The sequence below is a fragment of the Erigeron canadensis genome, chromosome 7, assembly GCF_010389155.1.
Source record: "Erigeron canadensis isolate Cc75 chromosome 7, C_canadensis_v1, whole genome shotgun sequence".
Taxonomy (NCBI): Eukaryota; Viridiplantae; Streptophyta; class Magnoliopsida; order Asterales; family Asteraceae; genus Erigeron; species Erigeron canadensis.
The window spans coordinates 11,789,113-11,803,195 of record NC_057767.1 but is presented as its reverse complement, the minus strand read 5'-3'; the positions used below and the strand labels follow the sequence as shown (position 1 = coordinate 11,803,195).

General features: G+C 34.3%; 1 protein-coding gene across 1 annotated transcript; it reads right to left on the bottom strand.

The window, feature by feature from the left end:
* Window positions 1-2,047: 2,047 nt before the first annotated feature.
* On the bottom strand, window positions 2,048-10,800 carry LOC122606965. The gene is made up of 12 exons (XM_043779870.1): window positions 10,604-10,800; window positions 9,248-9,797; window positions 8,202-8,283; window positions 7,967-8,033; window positions 7,692-7,877; window positions 7,543-7,603; window positions 6,614-6,883; window positions 6,115-6,196; window positions 5,502-5,568; window positions 4,425-4,610; window positions 3,910-3,970; window positions 2,048-3,462 (listed from the first exon to the last, which is right to left on the bottom strand). The coding sequence occupies exons 2-12, from the start codon at window positions 9,783-9,785 to the stop codon at window positions 2,651-2,653; spliced, it is 2,412 nt and encodes an 803-aa protein (XP_043635805.1). The 5' UTR covers window positions 9,786-9,797; window positions 10,604-10,800; the 3' UTR covers window positions 2,048-2,650.
* Between the last annotated feature and the right edge of the window lie 3,283 nt (window positions 10,801-14,083).

The window sequence follows — 14,083 nt, the reverse complement described above, 5'->3', positions numbered from 1 at the left end:
TATTAACAAGTGCATAGACACCATTTATGATGTATTTAATGAAGTCGGTATATCCCAAAAAAAATCAAAAATATACATTTGATATCTATAAATTCAATCTACTAATTTCATTTTTTTATGTGAATCATATATACATATTTTTATTTTATATTTTTACATTTTAGAAAAAGTTTGACTTTGTTAAATACACGATAATTAGTTAGTAAGACCCATAATTGATATAGGTGTATTATAAAAGTATCCAAGTTAGTTACTGTCACTCTCACATAGTGATCGATATTGTATATTCAGTAAATTGCAAAGAAGCAAATGATTATTTTATTTTTTTTCATATAAAATTAGCAATAGAGAAGATTTCCCATTAACATTACATTTAATAAAATCAATAAAATCAATGACAAATCTACAATTATTTTTGCTTTTATCATGGGAAATTAATTCATCAACATTTGCTATCTGAAACGTGTTATTTATATGTATGGATAGACAGGGGAGGCCTAGAAGGTGCGCAAACCTAATTTCCGGCTTGGGCATAGATTTTCGAAAATTATATATATATATAATGTATAATATGTTAAAAAGATGTTTTATAATATAAATATATATTTGATTCCATTTTAATTAATGTCTAAAATGTAATATGCAATACTTTAGGTACTAAAAAGCTGTTTATATATTTGAATTCAGTAGAAGTTAGGGACATTTTTTTTTGGCTCGGCCAGGGTGTTTGAATTCTCATGGCCGCCTATGTTGATACAATTGGGTTATAATTGAAGGTAGATTAGTTATACTTGTTGCTCATGTACAATCAAAGACATTCTTATTTCACTTAGCAATGGTTGTCACACTTAGCCAAATTGTCATCTATCAAACGTCTTTGAAAGTTTATATAATGTCACATTTTTCATATGCTTTGCCACCTTAATAAAAGTAACATTTTACTTATATCCCTTCAAAATGATTTGTTATTTTTTGATGTTACCGCATATATTTTTTAAGAGCTAAGTTGATTAAAATATATTCGCATCAAAAGCTAATGATGAGTTGATTTATAGGTAATTGGGTGAAAACATTTTTTTTTTATCACAAATAGCAAACGGTCTTGGGTTCAAACCCAGGCACCCTTGAAGCTACAATCGTTGAGTAAGATACGTCCCGCAATATAGATATATATAGGTTGCCGGTTATTAACTTTTTGCCACAAAAGTTGTAAGTAGATTTTATATTTGATTATACATTTTACTTGAATAAACATCGCCAAGTAAATAGCTATATTAATTTTGTTTTTTCTTCCTTTAGATTTTTTATATTAAGATTAACTAACAGTAAATGCTAAATCATCAATGCTATTTTATATTTGATTGTATATTTGTATGATTAACTAACAGTAAATACAATAATCAAAACGTTCTGTCAAATTATATGTTTGGTGATTCAATAAAGTTTCTACTGAACATCACCTACCAAACAAAAAAGAAACACTCCGCAACCACAATTGAACAGCTTCGTCACAGCAAATCACGAAGACATTTGACAGACTAGTTTGTGATCTTTAAACAACCTCCATCTTATCGTTTGTGACCCTGATCTTTGAGTTTTCAGAGCGGACATACGAGATCTTTATATCTCCAGAACTATAGCTTTAACAAACTTAGGAATCTTTGCAGTCACAACTTCCAAGCTTCATATTCTTCGACAACACAAAATTTTTTTCAGCCAGATTACACTGGCAATCGAAGGGCTATGTCTTTGATAATTGCTAACATCCAACCTACATCTTTCCTAGATGACAAGTCGACATTGCCATCAATACGAGACATACAAATATACAATAATTGTAACGCTTCGGATACTTACAAACTTACAAATAAACCATGGTACTCTGTAGTCTGTAGATCCAAATTCATATCATCTTTCAAATGTGGAGACAAGATGTTGATTCAATAAAGCATATGATATTATAACATGCCGTTACAAGACTTTAAAATTTCAATCTACCAGAATAAATGTGAGAACACTGTAATGCACCTACTAAAACCAAAAAGAATAATAGAAAAAAGTTACCTGATATTAGAAGTTTTAAACAGCCAACTATGTTACAAAGGTCCAAGATAATAATGTTATAGAACTTATACTGTATCTGTATATAACTGTTACGAACTACAAGTTTTATGCAAAGTATTAGCAGGCATACCGAGTTGATCTTTCCAACAAATGTAGAAACCTTCATGCGGCCAGATATGCTTGATCCAAGGTGAAATATCAACCCAAAGAATGCTGAAAAATGTTCATATTTTGGTAAAAGTAGAATACGATGACCCAGAAGTCTCAACCTAGTAGTCTCACAACGACCACCACGATGGTCCACCACAGACAACTTCCATATCTTTGTCATATGTAGTACCAGCTCACAAAATCCGGTAATAATACAACATAAAACGACACAAGAATAAATAATATCTATGCTAGATAATCTATTGTAAATACGAAGACAAAGTCCTACGTGTCATGGAGTCAAAAAACATATACGGATGAGCGGGATACATACTCACTTTCCTGACGATCCATCATTACCAGCCCCTAAAAGGACATCTTTGTTAGCTGCTGACAATTGGGGGATTTGGACAACCAAATCTGTAGTCTGGACTTCTTATTCCATCAAGGTTGGAGAAGTCATATCTGGGGCGCCGGATTCTGGTTCCAACAAGGTTGGAGCAGCTGAAGCAACATTACTGTTTTTTTGTTTCAATAAGGTTGAAGCAGCTGAAGAAGCAGTAGTGTCCGATTTTTGTTTGGATACTGTTTGAGAAGCCAAACCAGTAGTTGTCTCAATTTCTGGTTCCCGTAAAGCCAGGCCAGCCAAAACAGTGGTTGTGTTGGCTTCTGGTTCCAATGAGGTTCGAGCAACAGAAGTAATGTTTGTATCCATTTCCATTGAGGTTTGAAAGACCGAATCAATGGTGGCTTCTTTATTTGGTTCCATTAAGGTTTGAGAAGTCGCAACTGTAGCAGTGTCGGTTTCTGGTTCCAATACAGTTGTGCCAACCAAATCAGTAGTGTTATTTGGTTCTGATAAGATTGGAGTAACTGTGGCTGTAGCACCGTCGTTTTTGGTTTCCAAGGAAGTTGGAGTAATTGACACAGTAGCAGTGTTTGTTTTTGTTTGCATACAGGTTGGAGCTACTAAAGTGTTACTATCAGTTCTTTGTTCCAATGCGACAGGAGCAGCCAAAGCAGTAGTAGTGTCAGCTCTAGATTCAGATGAATTATTACATTGGGTATCTGCTGGACCCTTACCCTTTTGTCTTGATGAAAAAGCACGGATAACCCTTTGGTAAAATCCCCATGATAGATTTTTCTCTCTAATGGGCCGTTGACCAAATGGATTCTCCTGTACAAACTTTTGGACATTCTCAGATGCTGCTACCCTTTCAAGATAAACACGAAGGTCTCCTTTTAGCCCTGTGATGATCAATCACGAATAAGACAACTAGCTCGTGATTTCATAAATATGTATAGGTGGCAAAAAATAGACATGTAGGGTCGAAATGGGTACAATTGAATACAAGTGTTTCTGGTACAGGTCATGTCAACCCGAAACATTTTTTCACCAAAAGTTCTAATAAGACATTTATCAATAATGATTTTGTTAAATATGATAATTAAAACTACATTATCTCAGTAATAATCTTATGTTTAAAATAAATTGAATTTAAGAAATTTTAGCAGTAAAAATACACTTTAGGCGACTTTTGACCCGTTTAACCCGCTTCTTGAGATATTTTTTGGATGAACTATTAGAAAAACAAAAAGCAGCCTAAATACACCCATTTATTAGTATATGGATCAAAATTGCAACCTCCATAACTAAGCAAAAGACAACGAAAAATTCGAGTAAAAATGACTCACCCAAAGAATTATCATCTGTCATCCAGTAACGGAAAGGATAAGGAAATATTGCTGTATGTGGCTGTAAATAGAGAGAAAGTATGTAAATGGAGGTCATATGTTTAGCCGAAAAAATACACATCAATAGGAAAAAAATGCCAGGCGGGTGGATAGATAATTTCAAAGTAGTTACACCATATCAAATACTTGAAAAATCAGCAATCGGTAATTGCTAGTTTTTCCACTGCTGATTGAAGTAATAAGAATCACATAATCAGGACTTCGATATAATAAAAGGGTAATTTTTGTGAGAATAGGACATATTTTGTGTGGAAGTAAAAGTCACTCGAACCCTTAAATAATCATTACGTTGTAACATGCATGAAATCATATTATTTGACCCCTAAATAATAAGATACACCACAAGCAGAATCTGTTAATCAGACCAATAAAACCGACTATTGCAAATTTAAGTCGCAGTGAACATATAATCAACCCCAAAATGCAAATCCAAACACCCGAAAAAGAAGGCTTACGGGATTTAAAAGAGCCTTGTACGGTGCATTATCGATAAGAAGTGTATTTGATTCATTATACTCCCCTACTTTCCATGGAAGATTTCGATCTTTCTTTTCCCATAACATTCTAAGTTCTTTTAAAAATAAGGTTTTGGATATGTCCTCAACAGTAGAGAAACCAGTATCAGTACAGTGACTCCTGTCCTGCAAAAAAAGAAAAACACAATCTCCATATTAATTGATGACACCCACAGCATAGTCAAAAACATAACCAATTTAAATTAATCTAGAAGTAAACAAGACAAATAAAATATACCCTATCCACTAACACAAAGATGACAGGTATCTAAGCTTGGTCTTGGTATGGTCATTTTAGGTTTCGGAAAACATCTCCTAGTCTTCTTTGCTTATTTAGGTTCAAATTATATTCTAAGCTTGTAGATATACTTTGGCCAATGCTATTTATTGGTCTAACTCACAAGGCATCGGTCAGAGTGATGACTGCTAGTTTCTTTGTTGGAGTCCTGCTAAACATTTGAACAACTAATATTTAATATCAAAAGTCATCAATCAACGTTTAAGACTTTAGAATATTATTTAGTATCACAATAAATTATTCTTCACCATGTCTTCCTGTCCCATTGTTATCTTTTATGCAAATTAAAATGATTAAACTTGGAAGAAAAAAGATGTAATTGATATAATTTTGAGACTATAAGTATGAGAATATGCGACAAATATTTTTTCAAGCATGTATCTGAAACATAACTGCAAGGAAGGTGACATATTTAAGTATTTTGCTGGTTACTGCTTTTTACCCAGTAATATATATCCAGCAAAACATGCAAGCATAAACTCCATGCCTCAAATCTTTCCCACAAAAGCTGTTAGAAGTAGAGCTTAAATAATGTTTTTCTTTACATAACCATCAATAAACATACAGTACCTTGAGATTTTACACAATCACATCCAAAGTAGGACAAATTTTAAGCAATCTGTGTAAAGCAAATAAACTCCCAAGCACAATTCAAAATATGACTTGTAACCTAGAAACAAGATGAACTACATAGAATTAAGAAGAAAAGATGGCTTTACCCAACAGAAAAGCAGTTTTTGTTGACTCTCTCTCAGAAGAAAGTCAATAACCCATTCTATATTTCTCCTGTATAAAGTAAGTAAAATACATCTGAGCCAAGAGATTAGAGGAAAACGACAAAAGAATTACAAAACACTACTATAGAGTAAATACTAGAGGTGGCAATTTTGACCTAATGGACACATGATTCGGCTTGATGGTGCTCTATTATATAAAAGGTCAAATAGGTAAAACTAAATTAACCATATACCGAAATGGGTCAAACCCATCAAAGTCTTTAATCTTCTTTCAAACAAACCTGAAGTATATTTAGAATGCGAAAAAACCCCAATATACAAACTTCTACAATTACAGTGTTTATTGGACTTTTATATCAAACGTAATATATCATTGATGTATACGTTTCAAAATAGAAAAAAAAGTTGTCGGGCTGGTCCCATATGGCAACATTACCCGATATATTTCAGCTAGTTCTAAATACGTAACCCTTCTCATCTGAAGTTCCCATTACGGAACTTCCTTGACCCTCTCATATTGCCACCTCTACTATTAATATAATATGTTTCATACAAGTGACTAATGTTTATCAGTAAGCCTGATGTTATAAAGTACCATGATGTTGTCGTCCAGAGACCGATGTTAAATCTGTCTAGGATGAACTGCCAAAACTCGTCACAGTGTGGTCTTTTATAAACTGCACCAACAAACAAAGTAACAGGTTGAGCAACATAAAATGCATAGACATGGCTGCATAGGTAGGCTGGGTAATATTTCAAACCAGTTGGGCTGGGTTGTGAGTTGACTTCACGAAACTGTTCATCTACAGTAAATCCGTGTTAATCATAATTGCATTTTCTTCATTAAAATAATCTATGTCCTCATATAAGTTGGTTTTAAAGTTGTACACTGGTATGAAATATATATAAACTTGAACGACTTTCAATCTGTTTGACTGGTTTTCTTTTACTAGGTATATATTATGTGGCTCATTTAACCCAATTGAGATAAAAGAAAATCCAAATCGACCTCAGTCATCAGTAAGCTGGTTAAACTTGTCCCCTCAATAAAATAAATGATGTTCAAATAATCACCCCTATAAACAAATCCGAACCTGCTCTTGAGCCTTGTATTGTGGCTGCCCTATATCCTTCATGTGGAGCCGTTACATCGACAAGCAACCCGGACACATCAATAATAAGAAGTTTCTTTCTGTAGCGAGGGCCGACTACTTGATCGGATCCGATGACCTTTAGGTAAAATTTCCACGACTCATTGTTATACGTGATCGGTTGTTGGCCAAATGGGTTTTGCTCTATGAACTTTTGGACATTATCAGATGTTGCCAACCTATCCAAATAATTACGAAGGTCCCCATCAGGTCCTGTGATGGCATATCAAGAGTAAGACAATCAAATCATATAAGCAAAATTTAAAAGCTATATTACAAAGGCACCCTAATAACAACAAAAACCATGTATCATTACATTCAACAAGAATCAGATGGATGTGTTTTAGTAGTTCACCAAGTGCATGGTGGATACCATATCCCATCCCATTGACAACGGATTGGACAGTAGGCATTACACACTAGATAAATTAACTTACAAAATTAACAAGATACATAAGAAATAGTAAGTTTTTATTCACACTTAATCGATGTGCCTTACTCATTAGTTGGTTTTCCTCCATTAGTATCATCATTAAGCCCTTATTAAAGGGCAAATAAGGAACGCTTCATTAAAGTATGCGAGTTGAAGGTGAACAACAAGGCTGGCTATACAATTATTCAGAAAGGGTTACAGATCCACCACACATGGCTATCTGTTTTGAACATTTGACAAACTCATGCGACCCACCAAAAGTTTGTTTTATGACATAACTATCACACAAATCAGTAAACAATAAACAAACTACAATGATCACACTGAAGTGTAAAGTTCGTATGCACAATCATACCGCATCATATTTCCTTCTATATGTAATAGAGATAAGGTTGAAAGTTAAAAAAGTGAAACGGGACACAATCACACAATAACTTACCTAAACCAGTATCTTCTGCATTGTGGTAACTATAAGTATAAGGAAAAATCGCTGTATATGGCTGAAAATGAACATGAGAATAGAAATTTTAGCAGATTTTCAATACGTTAGGAGAAAAAATATGTTAAGTAGAGACAAAAATAGCTTACAGGGTTGCGTAAAGCCTTGTAAGGAGAGTCATCTAAAAGAATGGTGTTAGATTCATCATATTCTCCTTTATCCCATGGAAGCTTAGGATCCTCTTTTTCCCATAACTTTTTAAGTTCCTTCAAAACTAAGGGTTTGTCACTGTTGTCTATAGTATTAAAACCAGTTTCGGTACAGTGAGATTGATCCTGTACATAAAATGAACGGATAAAGCATGCAGCTAGCAAGTTTAATACATATAATTATATAATACAATAAAAATGGTATGTGGCCTTACCCAGCAGAAAAGTAGCTGATGTTGAGTGTCTTTCATGAGAAAGTCAAGAACCCTATATATATTCCTTCTGCACAAAGGTAATAAACATGACTATGAGCACAAAATGTATGCAAGAATAAGAAAACAACAGAGTAACGAATTACCATAATTTCATATACGTGAGAATACATGTTCAGTTTTTAGAGAAAACTAAGAAAAGACATTAAAGTAGAAATAGATTATAAATTTAGAGCACCTTGTCCTTGATGTCCAAACCCCTACATTGAATTTCTCGAAGCAAAACTTCAAAAATTCATCACAATATGGTCTCTTGAATACTATAGCAGAAAACAGTATCAAGTTAGCAATGAGAAGAATCACATAGTTTATATATAAACTTCAAGCAGAGGAGGAAAACTCAACCCATTTATGTATGAATGGACCTTATCAGATCATGTTTCATTTCAAAAAGGGAAGCGACACCACCGATTTTTGGTGATACACCACCAAATGTGCTTTATGTCGGTACAATACCTCCATCCTAATCCCCACATGACTTGAGCACCCCGAAGGATCGGGCCCGCGTATTTAAACTTCTCATGTGGGCATAGGCTTCATTGGTAACGGGTACCTTTAAGGAATTATTTTTTGTGCCAAGCGGGGATTGAATCTGAGACCTTAAGGTCACCAAGTGTTTTCCTTACCACTAGGCAAACTCCTTGTTGGTTTTATAGCGTTGTACTATACAACACTGTAAAGCACATTTGGTGGTGTATCGCCAAAAACTAGTGGTATACAAATCACCACCAAGAAAAAAAATAGTTTAATAAAATAACAAGTCAAATGGTTCAAACATGTCATTCGTATGAGGTGTTTTGGTTGTTGCTTTGAAGCATGTTTTTTTGTAATACGAGTAGTCAATATGATACCCAGTCATATCGCATGAACTTTAATTGTTTTTTGGGTATATAATAAAGCTAACCGAGCAAATTTTGTCCTCTTACCCAAAAGAAAAAACATGTCATTAGGGTGACAAGTCACCCTAAAGGGTGCTGTTGATGCCAAAAATCTCCTAAATAGTCTTTTCTATAATATTAGGTAAATAATGAGAATAACAATTTTGTTAACACATTTGACACACTAAATATTGAACACAAAAATTATAAAAATTGGAGATAAAGTGATTCAGGTCAATCAAATATTCTAACACATACCAAATAATCACCCATTAATTAACGCGCCAGCCCCACCCATATTGCCCACCTCTATTTTTGATTATTACTCTTAAAGCCAAATTCTAACCTGCTTTGGGCCCTATTGTGGTGTCTGCTTTGTAGCCTTCATCTGGGTCTAATACAATGTCCACAAGCAACCCATTAATATCAAGAACGAGAAGCTTTTTTCTTGAATGAGAATGACCATTTTCCTCACTGGAACCTAAAATCTTTTGCGGCAGATCGTCTCCATTCATAACTTCACTACTTTTGTTCTTTCCATACAATTTTAATATACGTACTGCATCTATCTTTGGTGCGGTACCAGTGCCCTGTTCATTGGTGGTCAACTTTGAACCTTCAGTCACAATCTTATTCTTGCTTTCTTGCTCAAGGTCAGAATGTTCGATCTGGGAATCCTCCATTTGAGTTTCTTTAACAGCATTACACCCATCATCCTGATTGACTGCAACTTCCTTATTTGGAACTTGTGCTTTAAAAAAGGTTGAATTTCCATTTTCATTCGCATTTGGCAAGACTTGATTCGGCCCTTTATTGGATTCAGAATGGTTCACTTGATGTGCATCTAACTTTCGCTTTTTAACGGGAGGGCTGTCACACTCCATATTTCTTTCCTCCTACATAAATATACAACACCACTTAAATGTTATAGTCTAAATTGCTTCCAGTATGCACACAATAGACAATACGAGGGGGGGAAAAACAACTAGAGCTACTCGTTAGCTTAGAGAAATCCACAAATTCTAAGGTACCGTCTTACTCCTAATAAAAGATCTATGTCTGGGATTCAACCAATATCTTCTTACTCCTTTTATTTATTATAAACCGCTACAATAACGTCAGCTATGTCAACGAATGAAAAGCTAATAACATAGAAACGCTAACAACACAGAACACAAAAAAAAGATATACGAATTATAAAATGGCTGCAAATATGTAGCCGGTACATAGATATATGCAAGATAGCTAATAAAAAGAGTTATTTGTGTTTCTAAGATGTGTTCCGACACAGTGCAAATATCTAAACAACATTTTCATGGTAGGTTTCACTAATAAATATTGCATATACATATACATACACACACACACACACACACACACAACAACTGTACCCAATCTCAGGGATATTATGGGGAGGTGAGATGTATCCTACGGTAGAGATAATGCTTCTGAAATGACCTCCAATCTATATATATATATATATATATTATAAAACACACACAGCAAATGATAATTCATGTAGCAATAATCAATCGAATGAATCTTACTTATAAAAAGTCAACTCAAAATTAATAAAACTAGTTTGACTAGATTTAACCAAATTCATCAAACTACACAAATAATGGAACGAAAAAAACCTACATAAGAAAGTTAACTAATCAAATTATGCAATTATTAATTGAGGAAAAGAAGAAGAGATTACCTGAAAGTAGAATACATACAGATATATGTGTGTGTGTGTGTATATATAAGAAAATTGATAGAAAAATAATATGGAAATTTTAGAAGAAGAAGAAGAAAGGAGGGAATTGGTAGGGAAGATAAGAGGGTCCGCGACGGCACAGAGAGATGTGCATCTAAAACGACACGGTTTTGTGTGGTTTGTTCAGATTAATACGGAGGAGTATTGGGAAAGGGTTTACAAGTACTTTGCTTCCTCTCGTTACCAAACATAATCCAGTTATTTTTTTAAAATTTAAATTTAATTTTTTTAATTACTTTTATCTTTGACTTCATCTTTACTCCATAATAATAAAGCAAACATTCCATTTGTTCTCATTTACCTTTTACTATAGTTTCAATTCCCTCTACCAAATATTTATTGATCACACGTTATTAAGGTCTAAAGACATAGTAAGAGCCCCTTTGATCCGTCTTGTTAACGTATATATTATTTTGTTATAAGTGAGTGGATGACAGCTACAGATATCCACTTACTCATTTTTTATCTGTAAATAAAGGTGGACATATGTCCTACAAAAAAATAAACACACAAGAAGTAATAATTCATACAAGAAAAGAGGAATCTTATATATTGTCTCCCTCTTATACATAATACTGGAGGCAGTGGTTACAAAAAGAACGATCACTCTCTTATAAATGAATTCACTTCTCACCATATGGGGGTGAGATATTTTGAGACCACCTCTTATTTTAAGACCAACTAGGACCATTGATTTTTGTAAACAATCATCATCTACTACGATATACAAGACTTTTTTGTAAAAACACCAAGTCTTTCCAAGGACGGGCCCACAGAAAAATCATGTGTAACTTACACATGATTTTTCTGTGGGCCCGTCCTTGGAAAGACTTGGTGTTTTTACAAAAAAGTCTTGTATATCGTAGTAGATGATGATGGTGGTAAGTTACGAAAATCAATGGTCCTTTTTTGGACTTTTTTTAGTTGGTCTCAAATTAACTTTTCCACATATATATATATATATATAGAGAGAGAGAGAGAACATGTACACTCAACGTCATACGTTACTACATCAGTCAAAAACAACAATATACATATACATGACTAATGTATCTCTTTTACATAACAAAGTGAATTACCTACATTCACTTTAATCACAAATTCACATCACATACGTGAGCGATACACACTCAACAATAAAATTGAATACATTCACTTCTCATTCTCATGACACAAAACATAAGTGAATCATATTCACTCGCTCATGCAATACATTGAGTTTGATATAATCAAATGATATTCATTATATCTTTCTAGCGCACATGAGAAATACATTTATCCCACTCTAAGACAATCATCGCTGCCTTAGGCTCGCTAAGAGCTTGTTAGGTTTGCACTGCATATTCAGGAGATGCGATGGTTGTCGCGGTCAAATCCGTATCGTCACTGGGCCAGTCAATCTAGGTTCAAACATTGGCGCCATTCGTGGGACCCGAGCAAAAAGAACTTCGTGTCTCACCAATCAACCAACAAACAAACCTGCAGATTACTAAATTTGTAAGTGCATATAAGCCACATCTTCAAATCTGTAAGTTTCATAATTTTATCTTGGGATAGGTACCTAGGAATGTAATAAACTATGCACAAATGTTTATGTTGTGTAATGAACTATATAGATGTTTATTGTATGTGATGAACTTTCAAATCTAGGTTATTGGATGTATTCGACCAATCAAAAGCGTACAAGTGGCAGCTTAGATAGTTGTCACATATACCCGGGTACATTCAATAACCGAGATTTGAAAGGTTTGCACTGCATATTCAGGAGATTTGAAAGGTTTACACTTCAAATCATCGCCGCCTTAGGCTCGCTAAGAGCTTGTTAGGTTTGCACTGCATATTCAGGAGATGCGATGGTTGTCACGGTCAAATCCGTATCGTCACTGGGCCAGTCAATCTAGGTTCAAACATTGGCGCCATCCGTGGGACCCGAGCAAAAAGAACTTCGTGTCTCACCAACCAACCAACAAACAAACCTGCAGATTACTAAATTTGTAAGTGCATATAAGCCACATCTTCAAATCTGTAAGTTTCATACTTTTATCTTGGGATATGTACCTAGGAATGTAATAAACTATGCACAAATGTTTATGTTGTGTAATGAACTACATAGATGTTTATTGTATGTAATGAACTTTCAAATCTAGGTTATTGGATGTATTCGACCAATCAAAAGCGTACAAGTGCAGCTTAGATAGTTGTCACATATACCCGGGTACATTCAATAACCGAGATTTGAAAGTTCATTACATACAATAAACATCTAAGTAGTTCATTACATAACATAAACATTCGTGCATAGTTTATTACATTACCATGTACTTATCCCTTTTATCTTTCCATGAAACTCCATAAAAGCATAACACCATGTTAGATGTTGATCAAAATATGTACATATCTGATTTCTATCATGCTCCGTATGGAGATAGTTGTTTTGTTTAAAAGTTGTACGTATAAACAAAAGCGCTCTACTATGTCAAGTTTAGTACACGTCCAGATGTTGTGGCAAAATGCCAAAAGCTAAACATAAATAAGTTGTATGCATGTATTCATAAAGCAAAAATTGTATACTACTGGACTTTTAACACAATGGAAAGCTTGTAGCTCAAAAGCATTTTACAAATCACTGTCTTAAAAGCCCCACCTCCTGGCAAAAGTCAACAGCAAAACCAAATTTTTTGATAAAAGCCAAGGTATGTAGAAATGTATAAGGGCTTTTCCTTTGGTTTTTATTTTTCTTCAAGATAATAAAGAAACAAAGCCTCTCCTTCGACTAAGCTAGGAAAAGTTATACACACTTATATATGATATATGTGTGGGATAATAGAGAGACCCGGTCATCTGGGTATCTATCTACATGTTTTTATTTGCGGACCAACCTCCAAGATTTTTTGGTCGCGAGACTGCTTCTATTCCGGCGAGGGGTGAACGTCCGGTTTTCTTTTGCTAAGGGGCAAAGGGTGGGATGAACCTTGGATGTTTTTGGCAAGTCCTTGTCCTTTCACTATTCAAGCTAACACAGGGTCTGCTTTGCTTTTTAGATATGTATGTATGTAGCCTCTAATCCCTCTTCATGTTTAGATTCCTTTATACAAAACGCTTTGATCGATGTACATTAACAACACCCAATATGGGCTATATATTAGTTTTACTGTGAAGTGTAAACAGATGTATATAGGTGGGGATTGGATGTACCCTATTTTCTTCCTTTCTCTAAAATATACAGTATATACTCGTAAATAAAAGTATAGCTGGCTTGTACAAAACATATACAGTGGCCTACGTCCCTTTTCTCTATGTAGTATGTACAAAGAAAGAGAGAGGTCACAAATATTCGTGGCTATGTGCCTATGTGGTATGTACATATACTAGATGTAGAACCCGTGTGAAAACACGGGCTAAAGTTGGAAAAAAAATTTA

Bases quoted from the DNA above. Each gene is read 5' to 3' on its own strand.
- LOC122606965 (XM_043779870.1), bottom strand. From the start codon at position 9,785: ATGGAGTGTGACAGCCCTCCCGTTAAAAAGCGAAAGTTAGATGCACAT. The intron at 4,611-5,501 runs GTAAAGCCATCT...CTTTTTTTGCAG, and splicing joins AAAAACTGCTTTTCTGTTGG to GACAGGAGTCACTGTACTGA. The intron at 3,463-3,909 runs GTGAGTCATTTT...TGATCATCACAG, and splicing joins GACAGATGATAATTCTTTGG to GGCTAAAAGGAGACCTTCGT.